The following is a 16,862-nucleotide window of genomic DNA, read 5'->3' as shown; positions in this document are numbered from 1 at the left end:
AACCGACAGCGGGCAGGAAGGAGCCGCGTCCGTTCCTACGGGGTCGTTATGGCAACTGCGCGGGCAGGAGCGCGGGCCGCTTCTCCGCGGGGGCTGCGGGCAAAGGGAGGGACCGCGCCCTGTGCCCGGGGCTGCGGAGGCAGGTGGGGCACCGGCAGGGGAGCGGAGCGCGAGGAGCCGGTGGGCAGCGTGGGAGGATGCGGGCTGGGAGCGGCGGGCCGCCCCGAGGCGGGGACAGCCCGGTACCGGCGGAGGAGCGGGGCCCAGTGGCTGCCGGTCGAGAGTGTTATGAGAACTGTGAGCTCCAGGGATCCGTCCGCTGCTGCGGGCGGACAAGGGCGGCACAGCCCGCTGGAAGAGCCGCGGAGCCGGGCCGGTGGCCGGGGGGGGTCTGGCGGGGCCGTGGCTCACCGGCAGCAGCGGGTCCCGGCTCCGCGTAGTGCTGAACGGACAGCGGCGCCGCGCTGCGCATGCGCGGCCTCCCGCCGGGGCTGGGGCGTGCGCTGGGAGCGGGAATGGGGGCAACCGGTGTGCGCCGGGAACCGGGGCCGTGGGGAATGGGGGCAGCCGGTGTGCGCCGGGAACCGGGGCCGTGGGGAAGGGGGCCAGCCGGTGTGCGCCCGGGAACATGGGCAGCTGCGGGGCTGAGCAACCGGTGTGCGCGGGGGAATTGAGGCCGTGGGGAACTGAAGCGGCTGGTGTGCGGTGGGATCTCGTGTGCGCTGGGGAAACGGGACAGCCGAGGAACTGGGACAGGCGGTGTGCTCTGGGGAGCCGGGGTAGCTGTGGGGCTGCAGCCACCGGAGTACGCCGGGGAACTGGGGCCATGGGGATCTGGTGTGCCCTGGCGATCTGGAATAACTGAAGGAACTGGGACAGGCGCTGTGCGCGGGGGAGCGGCTGCGCCCCGTGAGCTGGGCCACCAGAACCCGTGTGCGCGCCGCGCCGCCGGGAGCAACTTGTGGGAGTCGCTGCGACACCAGTGGGACCTGTGACCACCGTGTCCCTCTGTGCCGCCCGGCACTCCCCGCCGCGGTCCGGCGCCTCAGTCCGCTCCCGGTAGCGCGCTCCGCCGCCGGGGCGCGGCCAGGGGCGGGGCCGAAGGTGGGGCGGTGGGGCGCGCGCACTTCCGCCCGCTGCCGTGACGTCACGGGCGGCCGCCGGTGTCCGGGGCGGGTGCGGCGCCGGATGGAGCGACCGGGAGAGCCCCGCCGGGGCCGCAGGTACCGGGGAGCCGGGGAAAAGCAGGGCAGGGCATTACAAGGCAAAGCAGAGCAAAGCAAGGCTGGGCTGGGCGCGCTGCGGCGGGCAGCGGGAGGGTGTCCTGGTCCCGGTGGCCGCCCCGCTGCGGCGGTGGGGCTTCCCGGGGGCGGCTCTGGGACCGAGCGAGGCCCCTTGGGACGGCGGGACGGGAATGGCCTCGGGTGAGGACCCCTTCAAGTGCGGTCTGTGCTGGGGCCGAGTGTAACCGCGGCCTCCAGCCGCAGCTCGGTGGGCTTTGGGCTGCCGGGACCCCTCTGCTCCTTCCCTTCGCGGCCCGAGGCCTCATCTTCGCTGAACAGCCGCTCCTCGGAGGGAGATTCCCTGCGGGGAGCCCGGAGCCTTGTTTCTCCCGCGGGAAGGAGCAAGCGCCTGGTCTCTCCCCCTGGCAGGGTGCCCGAGCGGCCCGGCACTGGATGCGGGGATTGCTGACAGGTAGAGCGATGCTCGGACACGAATGCTGGGCACAGCTACTGTGCGACTGCCGCGGTAACGCTGCAGCAGCTTCTTGCTGCTTCGCTGAGGGACAGGGCCTCCTTCAGCAGCTGGTGGAAAGCCCCACCCAAGCTCTCTTGGAGGGCACTGTGGGCAGGTAGACTCGGATGCCTGAGCAGTGAACGTCCCAGGCTGGGGAGGTGGTGATGCAGGCGGCAGGCACGTGCCCTGCTGATGGCTAGCCAAGGGGCTCTTCCCTGTGGGCTGATTGAGGGAATCGTCGCCGAGTCTGAGTCTTTCTTTTTGGCTGTTCCAGAGGCACCCGGCAGTAGGTGTGAGCTGATCTTGCCTGGCTCCTGCAGTAGCCTGGCTCTCTGGTGTCTGATGATGAGTGTGACCCCGACCAGGGGATGCCTCCTGGACCTGCCCTGGGAAGACATCTTGGTTCCACATATCCTCTGTCATCTGCCGCTGCAGCAGCTCCTGAGCTTGCAGAGGGTCAGCAAGTCATTCCAGTCTCTCATCCAGCTGTACCTGGCCAACATGCGCTGCTTTGACTCAAGCCAGGTATTGGATGGCTCTGAGGCTGGGGGATGACACAGATGTCTTACTGCTCTGGAACTAACAGGGGAGCATCTCTGTGGGGAGAAGAAAGGGTAGGCAAGGAGGGTAGTTTCTGGTCAGAAGCTTGGGTTAATAGTTCAGGTGTCAAACTGGACAGATGGGCTTAGGAAGGAGAGGCAGTGATTCAGGGCCCAGCAATGCCAGTGTCTTGAGTAAGAGGCCCTGGGAGGAGTAAGCTTGGAAACTCCACCCAGGCCATTATGGGGCACTGGCTGGCAGTTTGGAGTTTTGGAGTGGCATGTCGTCACGAAAGTTGTGCAGTAGGTTGGGTCTGATGGGAGATAACTCTGCTTGGTCTTTAGGGAAAGTTTGTGCTATTGGAAAGTTTGTGCTGTTCCTGGGAACCACTGCCTGGGACAGACTGGAGTAGCTGCTATTCTGTGAGGACACAGAGTGGTCTAGCAAAGGGATATTTGCAGAGCAGAGGTGTGGAGCTCATCATGAGGATATAAATGCAGGAGTGATAATGTGGGATGGAGAAGCCAGAGTATCGTCTAGCTTGTGGCAGTAGCATCAGCATGAGGTGAGCAGTCTGATGGTAGAGTTTGCCTTGGGATGAGGACAGGGGATGGCTTTGGTCACTATTGTCACAGAAGAAGAGAGGAGGGGAGAGAGTATTTGGTGGGGACCAGGCTTATCTCAAACCCTGGGAGGATGCCTCATTCTTCCTGGGTTCCCCACGCAGATCGGACCTGCCATCCCTCGGGCCGCTTTTGTTAACCTGTTGAAGGACAATGAAGTTCTGCAGCAGCTGGCACTCCAGAACTGCTCCGAGTGGCTGACGGACCGGGAGCTGCTCCCGGTCATTGGGCAGAACCACCACCTGCACCAGATCCAGCTGAAGGGCTGCGCCCAGCTCAGCCGCCACGCGCTGGTGGCCATCTCGCTGAGCTGCCCCCAGCTGCGCCAGCTCTCCCTGGCTCACTGTGAGTGGGTGGACAGCCTGTCCCTGCGCAGCCTGGCTGACCACTGCAAGGCCCTGGAGGCCGTGGACCTGACGGCCTGTCGCCAGCTGAAGGACGAGGCCATCTGCTACCTGGTGCAGAAGTGTGGCAGGCTCAAGTCTCTGTCATTGGCTGTCAATGCCAACGTGGGTGACGTGGCAGTTGAGGAGACTGCCAAGTGCTGCCCAGAGCTGGAGCACTTGGACCTGACGGGGTGTCTACGAGTCAAGAATGACTCCATCAGGTACTGAGCAACATGGGGGGCCAGGGTGGGGATGGCAGGTGTCTGGCATGGGGAGAGGGACAGAACCAGGGAGGAAAGTCATGTTTCTTCATGCTGAAAGCAGTGAGAGCTTAGCCTGAGAGAGAAGCCACTAGCAGGCCCTTCAGGGGAAGCACTATGTGCTATTGACAGCAAATTTCCCAGCATATCATGGAGGATAGGTCTGGGATCCGGATGTCCCTTGACTTTATCTCATACCACCGTGGTGCTGTCCCCAGAGGTTGGTGCCTGTGTGGCACAGTCACAAGCGCTGGGCTGCTGGGAGTAAAGAGGAGTGTGAGTGGTGAACTTAGGAGTCCTGACTTGCAACTTGCCTGTGCTGTCTTTCTTGGCAGGGTCCTGGCTGAGTACTGTCCCAAGCTGCGCTCGCTGAAGGTCAAGCATTGCCACAACGTGGCTGAGTCCAGCCTGAGCATCCTCCGGAGCCGTGGGGTGGAGCTGGATGTGGAGCCTCCGCTGCAGAGGGCTCTCGTTCTGCTGCAGGATGTGGTTGGCTTCGCCCCTTTCATCAACCTTCAGATCTAGAACTGCTGCTGCTGGGGAGGGGGGGACTGGCACAATGCTGGGATCCCAGAAGGATGCCGGAACTGGCTGCTGTAGGGATGTGCAGAGGGAGAGGTCAGTCCCATTAGCGAGGCTGGCCTGAGTGGGGCTCACTCTTTCCTCTGGGGCTGTGTAGCGGCCACTGAGTGCTCATAAGTGGACTTCATTGGTGCCTCTGGGGAAAGTAACTCCCTCTGCAGTGGTGTGGAAAGAGCGAGTGATTTGCAGGAACACCATGGTGCTGAACAGGTGCTTGGTCAGGCCAGCTGATAGATAGAACTTGTTATTTGTTGTATTTTAAATCTTTAAGTGGCAGCTGTCCAGAAAGCAGGGGAGTGTTTGATGGGGACTGTCCCCTGGGATGGGTGTGCAGGGCATGCCAGTGGAGCTGTGGAACAAAGCAGACCAGCTGGAGCAGAAATAGCTACCAACCCTCCTCTTGAGAGAGGGCAGGCCCCTCTGGGCTCTGGGAGGAGGGCAGTGAGCCTAAGCTCCAGCCCACAGCCACTGGCTAGCCTGCCACCAAAGGACTAGCATGGCCCCAGTACAGGCAGTGTGTCTGCCCAGGCCTAGTGTGCTGGTTTAGGCTGGAACAAGGTGGGAATTGTGCTCCAAATGGCAGTTTGACTGACAGAAAAATGCCAAACCTAGCTGTGCTGTCACTGAAAGCAGTTGGTCATTGTCATTTGTTTCTTCCAGCATCTGACTATTTTAGTAGTGCCCAGGCTTGCTACTGTATTTTGCTCCCTGTTGTGTGGCTGGAGCTTTGGCTCTCAACAGTGGTGAGAAATGGCAGGAGCACTGACTCTGCTATCAGCTGGAGTTTATGGAAAGAGCTGCAGATTGTGTTGGCAGGGGGAGCCTAGTGCTGGAGTTGAGCCTAAGCCCTTTTATCTGCTAGGCAATTAATTAAACAGCAGCTGCATCTTGAGAACGTGAAGAGAGTAATTAGAGGAAGAGAGGATGACCCTGCTCCTGTCTTTGGAGGCAGTGTTTTAAAGCATGTGCACGCTCTGGCTGAACTACACACCAACTCACATCATCTTTATTAATACTGGCACTCAAAGCAACAGTGCACAAAGACTTGTTAAAAAGGTTGCTGCAAAAGCACATGCCACATCTCAGATCTTAAAATGTCCCATGCAAGGAATAGCAGAGAATGCCCAGGTCCTGGAGAGCAACTGCAGTGTGCCCCTGGGGGCAGAGGGATAGCTACACAAGGAGAGAAGTCTGCTCAGCCAGGTTAGTTGAGGAAGCTGAAAGCAGTGTCCTGGCTTCCAGGTTAGTTCAAGTTAGTGGCAGGTGGAGTCGACCTCATTCCTAGCACCACACATCCATCCTGCCATGCCTGGCAGTGAGGTGGAAGGTTGAAGAGCTGGAGGACCTGGCTGTCAGTGGAACTTATACTTCCTGGCTGGTTTTAGGCTGATGTAGGTTCTCTTCATCTCCTCACTCTCAGGCTTCTTGATGTCTTTGTACCTCTCTCCTTTTGTGCTCACCACCTGGTTATCAATATAGCGGATCAACTTCTTGGGAGCCTGGAAAGATATCAGCACCAAGTGGATGGACAGCCACACTGCTAGAGAAATGGAGGGGGCAAGCAAAAGCAGAGCTGCACTATGGGAGGTGGGTGGGCTGCTTTACCATTGTCTGTGTTGGGAATCTTGGCCAAAACTGGGAAGGGTGCTATCTGATGGGAGGGAGCAAGAGCCATGGTAGTCAGCAAAGGTAAGAACTGACATTTCCTGCAGCACCTTAGCTGAGCTAATCTTCCCTCTTTGACTGACAGGTTCTATGAAGAGACCTGCCTTTGGCCTGCCCTGTTGTGTTTTTTGAACTTGCAGCCTGGTTTTATTTTAACCTTTGGGACATTTAAACTGCTGGTGAGCTGGGCCTGCTTACCTCTTTGGGTGGAGCTGGCCGGTGTGTTTTCTGGTCGTCTGCACTATCCACCATCATGTATCTGAAACAAAAGAAGCATTCAGTGAACACTCTAACATACATTGCTGGGGGCTACTCCCAGCCTATGTCCCTTCTCCCCTGGCTGGTTTGTGTCCTACTTGCCTACATTGCAGCTAGGAAAACTTGATGTTCCCCTCTGGATGAAATGGGCAAGAAGTATGTCACCCTTCTGGTGAGAATCTAGTGGGATTCTCCTGGAGTGGCATCCTTAGCTGTATGTGAAGGGTATTGAAAACTCAGGTGGTTGAGAATGCTGACAGCCACTGCAGAACTGAGAGAGGTACTGAGGTCTGCTGTGATCTGCCATCGGGGCAGCTTTGTTCTTTCTCAGTGCTAGTGATGGCAGCCAAATGAGAAATAGGTGAGATTACAAGACCAATCTGTCTGCTTTTGCCCTGAATGATGGTGTTCCTTTCACACTCCTCCTACTACTTGACTGTGAAACAGGTCTGTGCTGGAAGCAACTTGATAAAAGCATCACCTCATTTCCTATGTAACTGAAACATCAGGGTCCAAGCATTTGCTTGCTGTACTGCTGAGTTGCTACTCTGAGATTTTGGTGCTGGTTCAGCACAGGTGACCATGACTTCTCCCTCAGTAGTTAGTATAGTTACTCTTGTGTATCTTCAGCTATGGCGATCTGCTTTCTGTACCTGTGCTTGAGTGATGTTTAAAGTACAGGATGTTGCCAAAATGTCATTAAAGTGAAGTTCTCAGAAACATTAACAAGAAGCTGGTGATTTTTTGTTCCCTTGCCCGTCCCTCTGAAATGAGCCTGCACAGGAGATGGGCAAGGACAAGGATTACTACTTCTGCCTGGATGCTGTTCTGCCTTGCTTTATCTTTCCTAGCCTATTGACTGTTTATTTTGTCCCTGGGGAGAATGTAAAGTGGAAAAGATGTGGCTGGATGGACGTGTGGAAGCTGTATGCCTGCATGAGGATACTCATGAAAGATGTGATCTTAAAGCAGATAGATGAAACCACAGTGTGGGTTCTCCCATTGAGAATTCTGTTTGAATGCTTTTAGAAATGAATATAGGTAAACTAATCTTAAGCTACTTTCATTCCCAAGAAGTCCATAGGACTTCAGAGAGGTTTCTTTAAATGCATTGAATTCACACCTTCAGCAATTGAGATTTAATCTTCCCAATGCTGTTGTACAGGCAGTCTCTTGAAGGTATCTTTAACCTTGTTTGGACTGTCTCCAAGAATGGAGGTATGAATGAGTTACTGTAGTTCTACAAGTCACCATGTGTTTGATACCTGAGCTGCAGAATGATGTTTGTGCCTTGAACCTTTAACCAGGACCTCAGCTAACAGCACTGTGACTTACACTGCATCTGCAGGTAGCTGAAACCTTGCACGCAGCCAGTGCTGTGACCCAGCTGGTACAGGTCATGTGTTTCTGTGCCAGAGCTCTAAAAGAAACCAAACCTGTTCTGTTGTTTAGGTTTTGTGGGTTGTTTGGGTTTTTTGCGTGTATATGTTTGGTTAGTTGGTTTTTTCATTTTTATTTTTCTTCTTCCCAGCTGATGATTGTATTTGTGCTTAGATGTGTTCAGCAAATACCCACCCCTAGTTCTTTACAGACCACACTGTTCCCCAAACTGCTACCTCTTCATTGATTTGGAGCAAAACAAGGGGTTCTTTGCTGCTGGGTACTTACTTCTGTAGGATGACCTGTTTTAGCTCCTCGTGGTTGGGTGCTCTGCGGGGCCGTGCCAGTTCCTGGGAGGAGACAAGCTGGTGTGTGAATAGCACAACAACAGGGCATACAGCTTACCTGCTAGCTCAGTGAACCCAGCTGAGGTTCACTGGTGGGTGAAGCACTCCAGTTCACATGGGGGAGCACTCCAGGGGGAAAGGGGTGCCAGCCACAGCTCCACGGGGGCCTGCCTTGGTGGGCACAGCCTATACCAATAGAGCCAGGGGAGGAAGAGGAGCTGTCACTCTGCATGATCCTCCTGGCTTACTGTGCATAAAGTTTCTGCAGTAGCAGAGATCTGTGGCACCTGTATGTCCCTGAGTTCTGCCCTGCTCCTTGGCCCACTGCCACCCTGGTCAGAGTACAGTACCTTCACACTCGCACCTGCTGGGCCAATTTCCACCTTCTCCTCCACAATTAACTGCACTGCCTCTTCCAAGTTCCCCAAGGTCATGGCAAGAGCCTTCTCTGCCTGGCTCACAGTACAGGCTGGGAACATCTCCAGGAGCAGCTCCACCCCATCCTTCAAGTCAGCACCTTCCTAGTTGGAGAAAGAGACAGAGGTAAGTTGGGGATGCAGCAGTGAGGAGAGGGCTACTGGAAAGGGCCTCTGTTTTTTCAGAGTCAGGAAAGCTTTCAGCTTTCAGCTTGCCTTTTGCTGAAAGCTCTCCTTACCATCATTACTAAATCTGATTCTTGAAGCTAACAGGGGACTGTATCTTTGGAAGCACCAACTCTTCTCACTCTCCTTTGATCTCCTCCCTCTGTATTTCACCTTGCTTTAAAGCAGGGCTCCCATAACCTGACTCATCTGCGTGGCCATGCTTAAGAGTGAGTGAGTTTCCTGGACCCTGTGGTGCGAATGCCTGACTCCTGCCCACCTTGTAAGTTATATGTACTTTGATTAGAAAGGAAAGGGGCTGCTAAACACTGACCTGATGCTACATCAGAAGGCATCACCATAGCAGCATTTGCTAGAACGCTGTGGACACAGAATGCTTGTACTGCAGAGCAGGAATAGATCAGTACTGGAGCAACAGCAAGCAGGGTGTGGGGGAGGAAGCTGGGGTTGATGTAGAAGGTACTGCAGTACCTGTAGCTGCTGTGGGATTTCCGAAGGCACTGGGACAGGCTCTCTCAGCCATTGCTCTTGCTTACCCTTTCCAGCCACTGAAAAGGATGAGCCAGAGCATTGGCTCACAGTCTGTCAGCATATAATTTTCTGACAGTCTTGCTCAGGCCATACAGTGGAGAAGATCATGGACACAAGTGATGCTGTGTCACAGCCTATGCTGTCCAGAGCTGGAAAATGCCCTCAGGTGGTGCTGGTAGCCTAGTGCTGTGTGCCTGTCCCAGTGCTCCTGCTCCTCTGCGGGTACTCATACCTGGGCCCCGGCTCCGTCTGTTACAGTGCACAGTCTTTCCCCGTTGCAGGCTCCAGCTCCAGCCTCCTGGCCCTTGGTGAGATCTTCAGAGGATGCTTCACTCCTGCTTTCCACAGCCTTTTGGCCAAGTTTTTCTTAAAGACACAGTGATATCTCCTGAGGAACAGTCCCACTAAGGCTAGAGCTCTGTGCTTTCTGTTGGCATTAGATTGCTAGTGCATTGTGTGCCAAAGCAAATCTCTTCTTAAGTGACAATACTTGGAAGGACTACTGTTTCTCCTGCCCTCAGCAGGGACAGCTGCAGCTCTGTTCCCACTGATCTGCAGGAAGCCAGTGCTAGCACATGCTGGAGTGCCTGAGTTCTGCACTTCCAGGCTGTAAAGGGCATGGGCTGCTTGCAAATTCAATTATACTTTTCAATTCTCAGTCCACTAGTGCTTCGGTTGTGGATACTTCTAAGAATTCCCCGGTATTTGCTCTTTGAACTAAGGTGTAGTTTTGATTTTTAAACTTGGGAATACACTGTGGTAGTCCTCAGGCAGCATGCAAGCCAGCACATCCTGTGATCAGGTTACTCTGATCGTCTCTTTTTTTACAGGCTCTTTCTCCCATAGTAGGAAGAACCATTTCACTTTTGTTCTGTCCTAAGACTGGAATGGTGCTTTCCTTCCACACTCTGGCTACATCAGGATCCTCAAAGGGTAGGATGCAGGGGAGCAGAGCAGAAGATTTTGTCAAGTTCAAGAAAGCAGCAAGAAAGATAAAAGACAGGACTGTCTATTCTACATTGTATAGCCTTCTGGCAAGGCAGCAGTGATGTTGCTAGACCAGCAAAACTCAGACTGGTTATGTCCTGAAAGATTTGATATCCAGGCACTGCAACCTGTCTGTTCTTTAGTGGAAAGTATCCACAGAGTTAATTGATACAGCAATCCAGCTGGCCTGTGAATGCTGAGGTTAGAAAGGGCCATTGTCACAGCGTAGTCTTCAGCAGTCCTGCACAGTGCAGGTCAGAGCACATCGCTGATTTTGCATCTGTGCCAGGGTTCATGGATGAACAGGAAGTGAGCTTTGAGGATGCTCAAAGTTAGATGTGATACATGCACTCAGCTGGATACCCTATTTGATGATGTACCTGATAAAGGCTGCCCAGTGGTAGTGCCACTTAGGCAGATGGCTATCAGAGGCAGGCAGAAATCCTCTTTCAGAATTAACTTACAGCAGAATTTCAACAAGCAGCCCTGAACTAGTTATTTCTTTCTTATTACTCTGGCTTTGATCTCAATAGAGGTATTTGGAGAATTAATCAAGTGTTTTTCACTTCAGTATGTCTTGGACAGTATTCCATATGACTCTAACCTCCCATCTCCCATTTGTTGATGTGAAAAACCTGACTGTTGGAAAAAAAAAAAACCCAAACCTGTCAATCAATTTGGGCTACCTTACGAGTTCCTAACTGTGGCAAACAAGTTTGTACTTTTTCTGTGACATTGTTCAACTCCAAATATTAAGGCTAAAAACATGTACAGATCTTGTGCTGACATTGTTTGTGTAACTCACCTTTGTTGCGAGCTTCACAAAGCCTTTCTGACAGGGAGAACATCATTTCACAAACATCCCCACTGCAAGAGACAGAAGCTGTATAATAAGCATGAGGAATAAAAGCACTAGCCTCTCCTACTTGGCTACCATTTTATAGAAAGACAAGGCTTGATGGGAAGCCCAGTAAAATCAACTGGTATTTCAGATTACCAAGGACCTAGTTGCAAACTATATTAGGATTAGCATCTGTGTATTCAGGCAAAGAGTGACTTATCATGATGGCTCAGGTTTAGTACTAATACATTTCATCTGGGTATAACAAAAGAATTTGTAGTATTGGGGGTCTTGGGGCCAGGCCCTTGATGCATGGCATACACATACAAACCAGTAACAATCACATACCTGTGGATTTCTGCAAAACCAGGAATATATGCCTCCATCATTTCCACAAAGGTGTCCATGTCAAAAGTCTCTTCAGAGGACTCTGGTGAGCCCAGCTCTTCCAGGACACCCGTGATGTAAGAGAAGAAAACATCATCCATCCCACTGGAGACAAAGACAACACAGACAGCAAGGTCAACAGACCCATTTTTTCCTTTCACTCCATCCCCATTCTGCCTAACCTTGTGTCTTTCTAATACAGCAGCAGGAGCCATGTGACTGTACATTATGAGGAGATACCACCCCTAAGGCCAAGTAGCAGGTGGTCAGTGGTTGAGAGGGAAGCATTAACAGATAAATAGTGCATGTGGTCCTGCTTCCTGGGCAGCAATGAATGAAAGTCCCAGTGTGTGTTCCAGAGGCTGTGCTCCTGTGGGTGCTTCAGTGGAGCTAGCCAAAATATTCCAGGTGTTCAAGGCCTTGGCTGTTCTATACTGACTGGTATTTCAGGTGAGTTACCCTTCTGTGGGATACAGTGTTCTCTGCTTGCTGCACTCCACGCTGCTGTCACTGCTGCCACCAGCTGCAAAACTCACTGCTGTGTTCCAGCCTCAAGGTGGCTGTATTTCTGCATGCAGGCAGAGCTCAAAACAGAGAGAGGCCTGAAAGAGATGATCCTGCTCAGAAAGCCATTTGGGAGTGCTGTGGAATGAAGGAAATCCCATATCCTAATGGGTATTACTGGACAGGAAATTAATCATCTTGGTCATCAAAGAAATGCCATTGCTAGATTGCAATGCTAAACTATAGTTATTCCAGCATTCCCATCAGAGCCTGTACAAATTACCTACATCCTGGATCTGACTTGAGAGGGAGCAACACAAAGTACAGGAAAACTACAGAATTCAGTATAATGCACAGAGTGACAATGCAGGAGCACAATACTGGAACTGCCTATCTCAACATACCTGAGATCTGCTGCAGGGATGTGGGACTGGATGAAGCATGTCAGTGTGTCTTGAATGATTCTTTCAATCTCCATTTCTCTCTAAGCCTTTTCCTTAAAAAAAAAAAAAAAAAAAAAAAAAAAAAAAAAAAAAAAAGCAGGAAAAACTCCATGTAATTTTAATAAAATAAAAATATCAAGATTAAAATGCAGGTATGGTATAGGCAAGTCTGCTCTTCCCATGAGAACAATTCACAAACTTCTCCAATGTCTTGTCATCTCTTGGTAACAGCAGGCAAAGATATCCATAAAAAACTGCAGTATGAGGATCTACTGGAAAAAGGAGCCCAGTATCTTGGGCCTCTCCTGACTGTGTTGATGCTGTCAGTATGCAGCTATGCAGCTGTACCTACATTTAACAAGTCCCCTCTGGGAAGCAAAGCTGGAAGTGCAGATGTGTCCAGCTGCAGGAACCAGGGAGCCCTTCTGAGCTGGAAGACTGTGCTGTCCAGTGAGGAAGAAACAGAGAGTGGGCTTGTACACTCCCTGCACAAGGGGGTGGACCTTCCAGCCAAGAACATATGCAGTGATGCTTGGACTTGACTCAGGAATGAGTGGGAGGAAGGGTAATGTCTCCTAAAGAAAGGATATCCTAGAGTATATTTTACAGGGAAATACCAAGCAGGGCACAGACAAGTAGTCTGCCAGCCAAAATATCAAAGGTCTCCAGGTCAGGCATGGACTGCCAATGGAATCCTGCCCAAACAGGAGCCCGTTGTTGTGCTCGGTAAATGAGCCATTCTAGAGCTGATGCAGCTGCAACAAGGGGCACTTGATAACCCAAAACTCAGGGGAGTTCTAAGAATCACAGAGCTCCTACAGAAGCAGTGGCAGAAGGGGGCTGCCCACAGCCCTGCTTTGGCTATCAGTACTGAGCCTGGACTGAACAGGGTGGAAAAAAGCTGTTTCTTAACCATTCCTTCCCCTTGGGGTCTAAAGAGCTGCTGGGTGGACAAATTCCTGGTGAGCCTTCTTGGAATTTCCTTCCAAGTTCTTCCCAGGAAGGAAACCAGCCTTGCATTTAGAGAAACTGGTATGGTCATTGGCCAGAGAGGTTCCAAGGGTCATCATGCTCCCATCAGTGCAGCTCTCTCATTTCAACCACACTAGGACATGGCCAGGTCTGTTTGACACAGAACTCATGGAACAGTCATAGAGCTTACTAACAGACAATTCTGGTGTCCCATGGGAATCAGAAAGGTTTGGCATTTCCGAACTAGAGGAGTCTTCCAGAGTTAGCAGCCTATAAACAAAACCACCCCATGACACTCAGCCAAATTTAGAATTACATAACTCGGGACATGAAAACTCCGTCTGCATTAAACTTTCAAATGCTACACTTCTTCTAGTGATGATCTGCAATAGTTAAGGGGAAGATTCACTAGGAGAGCTTATCCTATGTGCTCAGTTTTGTGTGAGTGATTTACAATGCACAAAATTATCTGCAACCCAAAGGCAAGAGAAATCACTCTCCTGAGAGCTCAGTTTTCCTGAAGAGATGTTACCATACTTCTAAGCTTCCAGTCATAATTGCAATGTGAGTTTTAAGATCACTTCACTAGTTGTCACTGATTCAAATAAATTTGTGAAAGTCCTTCTGCATTTCTTGTTGCAATATGGGTTCTGTGTAACATGTTGCACAGAATCTATTTTTAAAAGCATATGATGAAATGATACTCCTATTGCTCTGCTCACAGCCTTGCAGTTTTGCACTGTCAGAACATGAGAGCTTCAGCTCCTGGAAATCCCTGTCATTTTCTGAAAAACCCCAGTCTTTAAACACTGAGGTTTTTTATCAAGGAGTGAGTAGTGGAACTCTGTATGTCATCTCATTAAGTCAGGCTTAGTTTGAAATGCCAGCAGTGCTTATTTGAATCACATAACATCGCATGGCATACATATTTCCTCACCTCAGGCAGAGAAAAGTGGTATCAGTTCTCAAACTGTGAATGTGAAAATTATTCATTTTCTGTATTAGATGCTTTGGCCAGTTTCCCACCCTATTGTCAGTCCTGAGAACCTAGCAATCTCAACAATCTCCATCCCCTTGTATTCTCCTTCCCAACATGTTACTGTCAAATTTATTTTGTTGGCTTGGTGGGGCTTTTTGTAAAACAAATGTAGAAATAATATCCCTCTAAAAGTACCATTGCTCTTGTGGTGTATGAAATAGGTACTTATGGTATATTGAAGAAAAGTTGGTATGAATCTGTCTTCCTCAAAAAAAAAAAAAAAGGCAAGAATCTGAACTGTTTGCATACAGCTAGATTGTTTTCGAAGGCTCTTTCTACTCCAAGTTCAGTGATCATTCTTAAATGGTCAGTGTGATGGAGTGGGAATGACTGTGAGCCTTGGACTTCTTACTAACAAGACAGACTCAAGCAATTTAGAAGAATGTTTCTGAACTAAGGAACTGTATATCAACTTTTATGGGATCATAAATTTGCCTACTGATGACTAGAGGTATCTGCAAGTGGAAGGAGGTGGGTGTTGTATCCTTGGATGTTTCTCAGAACAGGTTAGAGCAAGTTTATGTAAATCTGATCTGAGAAGGTTCATTTAGCTCAAGTGTCAGTGAGTGAATAATGGGACAGGGATGGTTCACTGAGCTCTCTCTGATTTTTTTTTTCTGAAAAAGCACAGAGCATGTCTTATGCTGCTTGGTGTGTCTATGCTTGGGAAAGTGCATTGCTCTGGGTTATAAGGCCCCCTCAGTGCAGCCTGTGACATACAGGCCCAGAAGGAACTTCTCAAAACACATGTGCAGGACAGAAAATAAGCTGTGGCTATACTCCACTGAACTATTAGACTCAAACTTTGCTGGCTTAAAAGAAAACTTTCCAGGCTAAATGACAGTTTACAAACAATTTCAGTGCTTTTATTTTTTGTTTTTCTCGCTAAAGAAGTCCCTGAAAGTGCTTTCACAGTGTGGCTGCTATGGGAAAGCGGACTGAGGTCACTGTGAGTGTTAACACAATTAACTGCTTAATGCTCTAAAATTAACGTAAGACTTTTGTTCATAGCTTAGTCCCAGTAAACTACAGTGATAGAAGATAATAATGCCAGTGGCCAGGCCCTGCCCTCCCCTCCAGATCTACCCTGGAGAGCTGCACTTGGATACTCTGCTGGCACAGGGCCCTTACCGGAGCAGACGTGTCACCTGCGCGAGGTCTTCGGCTCACGGCCGCTGTTTGTGAAGCCACTTCAGTGCCTGCAGAGGAGTTGACAGTCCATCCTATGCCTGCCAGGCTCAAGCCATGAATGAGGGAACCCCTTTATGGGAAAGGAAAGCTGAATTAGCTGAAGCAGGAGCACAAGAGAATCATTCTGTATACTGGTGTCTTTATGCTTTACATCACTTGTGACCATTTCCCCTAACGCAGAGGGTGCAGCTTTATTCTTTGGGATAAAATGTATTTTGTGAAAGGATAACGTGGCTGTGAGAATGGTGTACCTGTCACCCTTCAAATTCACTGCGATGCCGCAATGTTTTTCAACATCCACGGTTCATGCAGCAAGGCCAGCAGTGGTCCCGGCACATCACCAACATACTGCGAAGGCACTGCCGGCCTCATCGCCACGGCCGAGCAGGAGCTGTCTCTCGAGGCTCCGAGGAGACACCGGAGAGCGAGCACCGGTGTTCTGCAGCGCGGGTGGCCGCGGCCGGAGCCCCAGGCGGGAGCGGCGACACGGCCCGGGCGACTTTCAGCGCACTCGGGCTGCTCCCCGCCACCGGCGGGCCACACTCCCTGCCGCGGGCTGACAGCGAGGCCGCAGAGCGTCCCGAACACGCAGGGCACGGGCCGGGTGCCCCCGCCGCACCGCCCGCACCGTGGGTCGGTCCCCGCACCGCGGAGGCTACGCCTTACCCAGCCAGGCCCCCTGGCCCGTCTCCCGCCCCCCGCGCTGCGGACCCCGGAGAGCCCCACTCCGGTTTCCCCGGCGCTGTGTCCTGCGTCCCGAGTCCCGTATCCCGTGTCCCACATCCCGAGTCCCCGCGGGCGGGGCGGTAACGGGCGCGCGCCGCCGCCGCCGGGGGTTAGCGGTCACCTGATCGCCCGCGCGCCCCCGCCGCGCCGTCCTCCCTGCGCGCGGGGCCCGCGCGGCGCGCTTGAACGCGTCACGTGGCCGCGCCAGCCGCCAGCCGCCCAGGCGCGCGCGGCCCGGCAGGGCGGGGCGGCTGCGCACTGCCGCTCCCCGCGCCGCCATCTTTGCTGCGGGCAGCGGCCCGGGCAGGCGCGGCGCGGGCGGGAGGGATGGGGGCGCTTGGCGGAGCCACCCCGGGAAAGGCTCCCAGCAGCTCTTCTCGCTGCCAAGTGCCAGAGACGCGTTTCCCGCTGAGAGTAGCAGGAAACCACGGGTGTTTGGGCCAGGCTGCCCAGCCATTCGTTCCGCCAGCGCTCCGTCAGGGGATGCTCCCCAAGCTGCCGCCCAGTGCAGTCTCCTGACTAAAGACTCACCCAGCACACCCAGGCTCGACGAGCGGGGTGGGGACACAGGAGCAGAGCGGGGTGGGGACAGGAGCTGAGCGCGGTGGGGACACAGCGGGGTGGAGGCACAGGAGCTGAGCGGGGTGGGGACACAGCGGGATGGGGACACAGCGGGGTGGAGGCACAGGAGCTGAGCGCGGTGGGGACACAGCGGGGTGGAGGCACAGGAGCTGAGCGGGGTGGGGACACAGCGGGATGGGGACACAGCGGGATGGGGACAGGAGCAGAGCGGGGTGGGGACACAGCGGGGTGGAGGCACAGGAGCTGAGCGGGGTGGGGACACAGCGGGGTGGGGACACA

General features: G+C 52.6%; 2 protein-coding genes across 5 annotated transcripts; one reads left to right on the top strand and one right to left on the bottom strand.

Annotated features, from left to right (window-relative positions):
* The first annotated feature begins 56 nt into the window (after nucleotides 1-56).
* Nucleotides 57-6,771, top strand: FBXL15 (F-box and leucine rich repeat protein 15). Of its 3 annotated transcripts, none has more exons than XM_063163661.1 (4): nucleotides 57-143; nucleotides 2,012-2,262; nucleotides 3,005-3,507; nucleotides 3,882-6,771. In XM_063163661.1, exons 2-4 carry the CDS (start codon nucleotides 2,080-2,082, stop codon nucleotides 4,069-4,071), a joined length of 876 nt encoding a protein of 291 aa, XP_063019731.1. In that variant the 5' UTR covers nucleotides 57-143; nucleotides 2,012-2,079; the 3' UTR covers nucleotides 4,072-6,771. The 3 variants fall into 3 exon arrangements, with proteins under 3 accessions (XP_063019731.1, XP_063019730.1, XP_063019729.1); XM_063163660.1 differs by lacking the exon at nucleotides 57-143 and adding an exon at nucleotides 1,148-1,223; XM_063163659.1 differs by lacking the exon at nucleotides 57-143 and adding an exon at nucleotides 1,662-1,695.
* CUEDC2 (CUE domain containing 2) lies at nucleotides 5,113-16,201 on the bottom strand. Of its 2 annotated transcripts, none has more exons than XM_063163665.1 (10): nucleotides 16,123-16,201; nucleotides 15,216-15,345; nucleotides 12,035-12,126; nucleotides 11,088-11,231; nucleotides 10,704-10,765; nucleotides 9,144-9,277; nucleotides 8,129-8,299; nucleotides 7,720-7,781; nucleotides 5,992-6,052; nucleotides 5,113-5,627 (listed from the first exon to the last, which is right to left on the bottom strand). In XM_063163665.1, exons 3-10 carry the CDS (start codon nucleotides 12,106-12,108, stop codon nucleotides 5,481-5,483), a joined length of 855 nt encoding a protein of 284 aa, XP_063019735.1. In that variant the 5' UTR covers nucleotides 12,109-12,126; nucleotides 15,216-15,345; nucleotides 16,123-16,201; the 3' UTR covers nucleotides 5,113-5,480. The 2 variants fall into 2 exon arrangements, with proteins under 2 accessions (XP_063019735.1, XP_063019734.1); XM_063163664.1 differs by lacking the exon at nucleotides 16,123-16,201 and adding an exon at nucleotides 15,527-15,736.
* Between the last annotated feature and the right edge of the window lie 661 nt (nucleotides 16,202-16,862).

Source organism: Melospiza melodia, chromosome 9 (assembly GCF_035770615.1).
Source record: "Melospiza melodia melodia isolate bMelMel2 chromosome 9, bMelMel2.pri, whole genome shotgun sequence".
NCBI lineage: Eukaryota > Metazoa > Chordata > Aves > Passeriformes > Passerellidae > Melospiza > Melospiza melodia.
This window is presented reverse-complemented; position numbering and strand designations above follow the sequence as displayed.

Bases quoted from the DNA above. Each gene is read 5' to 3' on its own strand.
- FBXL15 (XM_063163659.1), top strand. The intron at 2,263-3,004 runs GTATTGGATGGC...TTCCCCACGCAG, and splicing joins GCTGCTTTGACTCAAGCCAG to ATCGGACCTGCCATCCCTCG. The intron at 3,508-3,881 runs GTACTGAGCAAC...CTTTCTTGGCAG, and splicing joins GTCAAGAATGACTCCATCAG to GGTCCTGGCTGAGTACTGTC.
- CUEDC2 (XM_063163665.1), bottom strand. From the start codon at position 12,108: ATGGAGATTGAAAGAATCATTCAAGACACACTGACATGCTTCATCCAG. The intron at 8,300-9,143 runs GTATGAGTACCC...TTCTCCAACTAG, and splicing joins CAGACGGAGCCGGGGCCCAG to GAAGGTGCTGACTTGAAGGA. The intron at 5,628-5,991 runs GTAAGCAGGCCC...ATATCTTTCCAG, and splicing joins GGCCAGCTCCACCCAAAGAG to GCTCCCAAGAAGTTGATCCG.